The sequence below is a fragment of the Mus pahari genome, chromosome 17 (assembly GCF_900095145.1).
Source record: "Mus pahari chromosome 17, PAHARI_EIJ_v1.1, whole genome shotgun sequence".
Classification (NCBI taxonomy): Eukaryota; Metazoa; Chordata; class Mammalia; order Rodentia; family Muridae; genus Mus; species Mus pahari.
In genome coordinates, this window is record NC_034606.1 from 56,559,547 (window position 1) to 56,567,710 (window position 8,164).

The 8,164-nt window shown below is 42.5% G+C and overlaps 1 protein-coding gene across 1 annotated transcript in view; it reads left to right on the forward strand.

Annotated features, from left to right (window-relative positions):
* Lrrk2 (leucine rich repeat kinase 2) overlaps positions 1 to 8,164 on the forward strand; it is a 142,040-nt gene that overhangs the window by 100,593 nt on the left and 33,283 nt on the right. The window contains exons 37-40 of the mRNA XM_029547872.1: positions 84 to 275; positions 1,198 to 1,344; positions 4,862 to 4,962; positions 6,583 to 6,773. Of these exons, the coding sequence (XP_029403732.1) occupies positions 84 to 275; positions 1,198 to 1,344; positions 4,862 to 4,962; positions 6,583 to 6,773 (631 nt within the window). The remainder of the gene's footprint in view (positions 1 to 83; positions 276 to 1,197; positions 1,345 to 4,861; positions 4,963 to 6,582; positions 6,774 to 8,164) is intronic.

Below are 8,164 nucleotides of genomic sequence, written 5' to 3' on the forward strand. Positions count from 1 at the left end.
TCCCTCCCTCCCCCTCCTCCCCTCCCTCTCTCCTTCCTTCTCTCTCCCTCTCTCTTTCTCTTACCCCTCTCTCTATCATGTAGGTTGTATTCTTCTGGGCCGAGTTGTGGATCATATTGATTCGCTCATGGAAGAATGGTTTCCTGGATTACTGGAGATTGACATTTGTGGCGAAGGAGAAACTCTGTTGAAAAAATGGGCATTGTACAGTTTTAATGATGGTGAAGAACATCAGAAGATCTTGCTTGATGAGTTGATGAAGAAGGCTGAAGAAGGTAGGTGTTAACACAATTCACAAATTTTTTTTTCTGTTTTTTTTTGAGACAGGGTTTCTCTGTGTAGCCCTGGCTACCCTGGAACACACTTTGTAGACCAGGTTGCCCTCGAATTCAGAAATCTGCCTGCCTCTGCCTTCCAAGTGCTGGGATTAAAGGTGAGTGCCACCACTGCCCAGCTGTGTTCTGCTTTCTTAAAATGTTGGCTACAAGCTAAACACCAGATGCTATGTGTCATAACTTTATTGGTTGTTTTCTATTGCTGTAATAAAACACCATGATCAGTCAAAGTATAGATGAAGGAGTCTATTTTGGGCTCCTGTTCCAGAGGGTCAAGGTCTACAATGGCACTGACAGCAGGTAGCGGACATAGCAACTAAGGCCAGGAGCTGAAAGCTCACAGCTAAGGTAGCAAGGAGGCAGCAGAGAGTGCTCACTGGGAATGGAACATGGCTTTGGAAAATTCAAATCCTATCTCTAGCATCACACTTCCTCAAGTAAGGTCAGAGCTGGTGCTAGCAAATTCTCCACCAACTACTGGGAACCAAATATTCAAATGCCTAGGACTTCTCGGGGGACATCTCTTTCAAAAACACCAAAATAATCTCATCTTTGAAGTTCATGAACTCAGGTTACAGAACATCTCCTTCATAGATGGGATAGAAATGGGGACTAATTTCTTGTTAATCAGAGACCACCTGCTCTAAGTAAGGATGGAATTCTTCCACATAATGAGTGAACCTAGGAGTGTGTCTTTAAAGTTTTAATTACATTAATATTAATATTTTATGATCTTATCAGGTTTTTCTAGAAAAATCTAGGTCTAGTAGAAAAATCTCTAACAATGTGTTTTCTTAAGCCAGGATCACAAATTTTGTATTCCCTTACATTTTTTTTTAATAATGTTTTACATACTTCTTAGGAGACCTGTTAATAAATCCAGATCAACCAAGGCTCACTATCCCAATATCCCAGATTGCCCCGGACTTGATCTTGGCTGACCTGCCTAGAAATATTATGTTGAACAATGATGAGCTGGAATTTGAGGAAGCACCTGAGTTTCTCTTAGGTAACTATCTTTGTTATATTGGAAACAAAACCAAAACCAAGCAGGATGCAATTTTCTCCTCCTGACTCCGGAAACATTATAATCTTATCTTTTTTGATCTATACTGGTTTCATATATTTGATATAGTAATTTTCACATGGGATGATCTAGTTTAAAATCTTGTCATGTTGCATGTCTGGGATTTGCTTTGTACACACATTCGTAGACTAGGCCATGAGGACAGGCCTAGCAGGAAACACAGGTATTTATGGAATCTGTTTCCAAACTTGCTCTGCTCATGAACAATGAGGTAGCAGGAGGGAAGTCTTCAGCTGATTGATAGGAAATAGCCATTTGTCATCCTAAGGAGAAGAAGCAAGGGAAGAATACATTCTCTGCAGTGAAACTCATAGGAGAATATGCAACTCTTACCAATAGTCATAAAATGGGGGGGAATAAAATCAGAAACTTTTAAATTGGAAATATACTCAACTTCTGGCCTTTTGTTGTTCTGTTTTTGGGTGTGATGAATAGTTTCTGGGTATTGGCTGAGCCCATGAATTCAATCAAAGGCTTTTCAGCAGGGCCTGATGAAAATCACCAGATTCACACAGCATCTTTAGCTGCTACCTAAATAATTCTCATTGCTATGGTATCATTATATACTCACCCTGAAGCTTAAAAGATGTTTAGAACCATGCTTTGTAAAATTAAGAAGTTGGCAAAGCTCACAATTTGCAACTGCTTCCTGAAAGACATGGAAGGCACATGGCATGAGAGTGTTGTGCAGAATGCTCATGTGGTTCCTGCAGAGTAAGAGCTCATGTTCCTGAAGTGCCTTTGGTGCCTGGAGGAGCCCAGCACACTAGTTGTCTCTATTCAAAGATATGCTAAGTTTTACTCTTTAATTGACAAGTGAAAAGGCTATATATTGATGGAATAAGTATATCCTGTTATATGTATACATTGCGGAATTCAATGCAGCCGTCTGAAGTATATGTGGTCTCCTATGGCAATCATTTTTGGTGTTTTGAGAATACTGAAAACTTGGTCTGTTAGCAATTTTTTTTTAACATGGAATGTGATATCGCTAACAGTAAGTTGATGATTTCAAGTTCAAAAATCTCCCTGGAAGTCATTGGGAAGGTAACAAAGCATTGGGTAGATTTGATCTAAAGCATTTCAAGACAATTTGATTATGGTGAATGAGGTGTTTGTTACTGTGTGTGAATACATCATTTATTTTTAATTTAATTACCATTAATGATTACCTAGGATCTGATAGGTTATAATAGCATTACATCATAGGAGGAAAATTAAATAGGACATATTATTAGTAATATTCCTATGACCTATATTTATGTTTTCAAAATTTCAAAATCCGTGATATGATATAAGATGCTAAACACGTCTCTTTAACCCTTTGTTGTTCACAGTGATGGGGAGTTCAGTTTGAATGTCTTTGATCTATGGCAACAAGTACATTTGTAATTGTGAAATTGCCAAATTGCCAATGGCTGGGTATAGGCAAGTAGCAGACACAGCATCCTTTCTCTGAAAGGTCTCAAGCTGCCAGGCAGGGCTGGCTACAGTAAGGGCTGGCTACAGTAAGGGCTGGCTACAGTAAGGGCTGGCTACAGTAAGGGCTGGCTACAGTAAGGGCTGGCTACAGTATTCGTTCTGCTTGCAGGGTTTTTCAGATAAGTGTAAGGGTTTTGAGCAGTTTATTAGGAATGTCCCCAAAGGCTACTTTAAAGCCCCTGTGTTTATATTCCATCAATTAAACAGAAAGTGTTTCTGAGGCTTCTGTCCCTTCCTTGGTGCCTAAAAGCTTGTACATGTCACATGTCTTTATAGAAAGCTGTCTAAATAAAATCTTGTCAATGTTTGTGCCATTGTCCTTTGGGGATCATTTGAAGACTGACTTGTTGGCTGTTTATCAGAATCCCTTGTTTCTACCATGTGATAACTGTCTTACTCTTCCCTATCCCATGCCTGACAACTATGACATCTCTTGAAGTTGCTCAATCCCAGGAGTTGGGATTGAACCCATTTTTTTTTTTCTTAAATAGGAATATCTATTTCTAAAACCACTTTATAATTAGATATCCCTACCATCTTGATACTAGAATAATTTGGGCAATTTTTTTTGATTCTTACCTCCAAGGGTTTTGTTTGCTTTTATAAGGATAGGGATGAATTTGAGATTTCTCTTCAAGAATTTTCCCTCCTAGGAAATACTTTAACTACTGCACAGTAGGTATTTGATAAACACTATGGCCAAAAGAAACTATGGAGAAGACTTATTCCAGTTTAAAGCATAAAGGGCCATCATGAAGGGAGGTTCAGAATAGGGACTCAAGCCAACAACCTGGAGACAGGATCTGAAGCAGAAGTCACAGAGGGACATGCTTACTGGCTTGCTTTCCACTGCTTGCTCAGTCTGCTTTCTAGTACAACCCAGGACCACATGCTCCTAGGGCTAGGAGCACCCACAGAAGGCTTGGGCTTCCTGACAGCAATTATCAACAAAGAAAACTGCCCCACCGACTTGCCCACAGACATCTTCTCACCTGCAGTTCCCTCTTCCTAGACAGCACTAGTTCATGTCAAGTTGACAAAGAAAGCCACTCAGCGCAGCAAGTATGGGGCACCCCTCGGTATTTATGAACCGAGATAGTCTGTAAATTTGGTTTTGATATATTTTCTGTCGACTTTTATGTGTTATCAGAGTTGGGCACATTTCGTCCTCAAAGGATTATTCTTCTAGAAAACCAGCGTCAATAGGCACTGCAGTGTCCAGTTTGCTATGAGCAGAAGGGATTTCTTGCTTTCAATTTTCTTCGCTTCCTAGATATTGAAAATACACAAAGCAATCTTCGAGCTTATACTTCCGTTGGTCACTCACAGAGCAAGACATTCATGCTCCACTTTCTGATAACAGTGATTCTCAAACAGGGAAGGACTTTACAGAATCAGAAATTTCTACACCCATCTGAAACCTTGACAGATCTACCATGTCATTCTCCTCTTGTTCCCTTAGCCTTTAAAAGAAAAAAAAAACAACTTCATAACAATATTTCATTTTATTATATTTTTATCAGATGTGCAGAAAGTAGACTGAAAATTGGAGGAAAAAAAAAAACAAAAAAACCCCCTAATAATAACAGCATGGTTTTCAGTGGGCTGGGCTTGAGGTTTGGGAAAGCATATAGGATAGCATTTAGGCAGTGGTTTGTGCTGCTGAGGAAGAGTGCAAACTCCATTCACATATGAGGAGACGGAGACAGAGGAGTGATGGCGTGTTTTCATAGATCCTGTACAGAGGGAAATAGGAAGGCTGGGCACCAGATCCATTGGTGAACTTGACAGTGGCTTGTTGATTGGAAGGGAGGGGAAGCATTCAAAGAGGCTCATCCTATAAACAAGGCGTCAGAGTTTTCTAAGTGTCCAACAAGCACAATCATAGCTCCTAGGATGGATTTGGTTTCTCTGCTTGGAAGGAAAGATAAAATGCTTCTTATTTTCTTCTCAAAAGGCGATGGAAGTTTTGGATCTGTTTATCGAGCTGCCTACGAGGGAGAGGAAGTGGCCGTGAAGATTTTTAATAAGCACACATCTCTTAGGCTGTTAAGACAAGTAAGAAATGCTGTGATGTCATTAAATTAAGTCATTCGGTACTTTTTTTTTTCTTGGAAATTTTTAGTTTACGTATGTCTGTCAAAATGTAAAATTTTTCAACTAAAGTGTGATGTCCGGAAAAGCACACGAGGAGAAAGAACGGAGCTCAGAAACTCCACCAAAAGAAACTGGAATGTCACCCCCCTGTGACAGAAAAGTGATCTAGAATGACATGGGTCTGGAAACAATAAAACCTCAGCTAAATTACACTTTCAGAGTAAATCTGCATATCCAGAATACAATTGAATGCACTTTCAGAGTCAATCCAGAAAACAACTGAATATGGCCTTAACTCACAGAGATGTCATTAAGGAGAGTATTGAGGTGCTCAGGGTATGAGTTAGAGAAAGGACGGTCAAAGCTATGGGAGCTCTGTTTCCTGTTGTGGTTGGGGATGGCTTTAGGAAGGTGGAACAAGGTGGGTTTTTGTTGTTGTTGTTGTTGTTGTTGTTATTGTTGTTGTTTTGTTTTTCTTAATGTCTGAGTATGAAGAAGTTTTCAGTCCTGAGAAGGGTGCATGGGTCATGGGTACGTGGGTGTGTGTGGGTGCGTGGGTGGGTGCATGGGTGTGTGGGTGGGTGTGGGTGCATGGGTGTGGGGGTGGGTATGGGTGTATGGGTGCATGGGTGTGTGTGGGTGTATGGTTGCGTGGGTGGGTTGGGGATATCAAGGCTGAAGTGTCAGCACAGGTAAAGATCCAGAATGAGAGGAGCTAGTCTGTGCTTGACAGTGAAAGATCCACACTACCTAAAGGACAGCGAACACAGAAGAGGATGAGAGGAAATAGGCTGCCAAAGGAATGCCAGTGTTCATCAGCTCGGCATGTGGAAGTACACGGGGTTTTAAAAACATTAGTTTTTATTTGTGTGTTTCACTATGACACACTTGTGTGTGGACATCAATGGAACCACAAAAGCGTGTAGGATCCCTTGGAGCTAGAATTACAGATGATCGTAGGTCATCTGACATGATGTGGGTGCTGGGGACTGAACTTGGGTCCTCAGGAGAAACAGCAATAGCTGTTAACAGCTGAGTCACCTCTCCAGCTTCATACATGGGCTTTTAATTAGCAAGGAATAAGAAGGCATTAGAGCTTTCAGGCAGGGGACACTATGTATTCCTGTGGGACTGATCATGTGTCCTTAGCAAACTTCTTGGGTTTGAAACCGGAGACTGTAGCCTACCCCTTCTGCCAGTTTAGGTTGATCCAGCAGTGGCTGCTCAGAGCCCAGGGCTGAGAATGATTAAGTCGCTAACTAGAATTTAGAAGGTAGGACAACATGACCTGTTAGTACGTCTACCTCTGTGGGCCATTCCCACATCAACTGGTCTCTTGTAAGCAGGTCAAAAGGAAAAAATAGAACTTAAAAATGTGATCTGAGCATCAGTTCACAATTAGCCACATATTGTTGAAAATGGGAAGAATTAAAAAACCTTAAAGAACAAGGGGATATTTACTATATAGTCCAGCCGCTGGGAGAAAGCTGATCACAGAGAAGGGCGCGCAGGCAGGCAGGCAGGCAGGCAGGTGATGGGTCCTTGATGAAGTGAAACTCACATGTGTCTGGCCCCTCGCAGGAGTTGGTGGTCCTTTGTCACCTTCACCACCCCAGCCTGATATCCTTGCTGGCGGCTGGGATTCGTCCTCGGATGTTGGTAATGGAGTTGGCTTCCAAAGGTTCCTTGGATCGCCTACTGCAGCAGGACAAAGCCAGCCTCACCAGAACCCTCCAGCACAGGATCGCGTTGCATGTGGCCGACGGCCTGAGGTAATGGGCTAACACCGGTTTCTACTTAATGCATGGGCGCTGTAACCCTGAGTCCACTCCAGGCTCTAAGAACGCCACTCCCTCACTGCACTCTGCTAACAATTTCGATGGTAGCTGTAAGTTCCTTGATCCAGTTTGGTAAAGAGAGCACAGACCTTGAGGGCTGGTGGTAGTAGCACTCAATCCTAGCATTCCTGCCCTTGATCTGAACCCTAGATAGCTACCCCTTGGGACGATAATTATGTCAGGCCACCAAATATCGAGGAAAGTATGAAGTAGAAAAATTTTAAATCGTGAAAAACTAGTCCATACTCCTGGAGCAGATCAGAGTAACAGACGTTGGAGTCCACGTGGATACATCACGTGACTCAGAATCACAGTCCACCGTGTAGCTGAATGCTAGGTGCCGTCTTGGAGACGACCATCCCTCCAGACACAAGACCTTGGTAAATCACTGTTGCATACATTTAGTAATTGTAAATTTTGCCTTTCTGACCCCCTACCTTTTTCTTTAGCCTGAAAGCTATGAGTGATGCTGAAAACTTGGCGCTAATTGTCAGCTTCCAAATTCAATCCTTAGGGTTCATTCCTCAGCATTTTTCCAAATTCAATCCTTAGGGTTCATTCCTCAGCCTTTTTTTTCTCTTGTTCCCTGATCCTTCCTTCCTCTGTCTTTCACATCTCGTGTCTAATCATTAGCAAAAATGTCTAGCCTTCTGTGCAGCTCTTCTCACGGATTCTCTCAACCTCTTTTAGTCCCAGTGTTTCCCATCACCCCTGCACAGCCCCTGTTCCATTTGATAGCCCAAGAAGTTCACAGACATTAGATCGGGTTTTTCTGTCTTGGATCTTCTCCACTCTTGCTTCCTGGTTGCTGTGCTCAGTCACACACACACACATACACACACACACACACACACACACACACACACACACACACACACAGAGGAGGTTCCTGAGTTCACCTGGGTTTTATACCCACGTCCTGGCTAGCCAACCATGCCCAGCTCCTGTGTATTCTTCTGCTTGGCATTTCCTGTAGGTTTGTGTTGTTACTTATCTCTCTTTCCAGTCACCACAACAGGAAGTCAGCCCTTAGGGAATTCACGTTGGGTGTAGGGGAGGGGGCAGGGAAAGGACAGGGACACAGGGATGTGGGGATGGGCTGTGGGGATGGGCTGGGCTGCAGGGGGAGGGAAGAATGATGCAGACAGGACATCACACCCTTTCTCTGAAAGCCTGTGAACAGTCTCTTCATGCAGCATTGAGAAGGGGCATGGACAGTAAGAATAGTACTTATCTCCTCCAAAACTACTGAAAGCCATGCAGATTTTGAAAGGCATGCTGGAGTAGCCATTCTAATATCGAATAAACTTGACTTCCAACCCAAA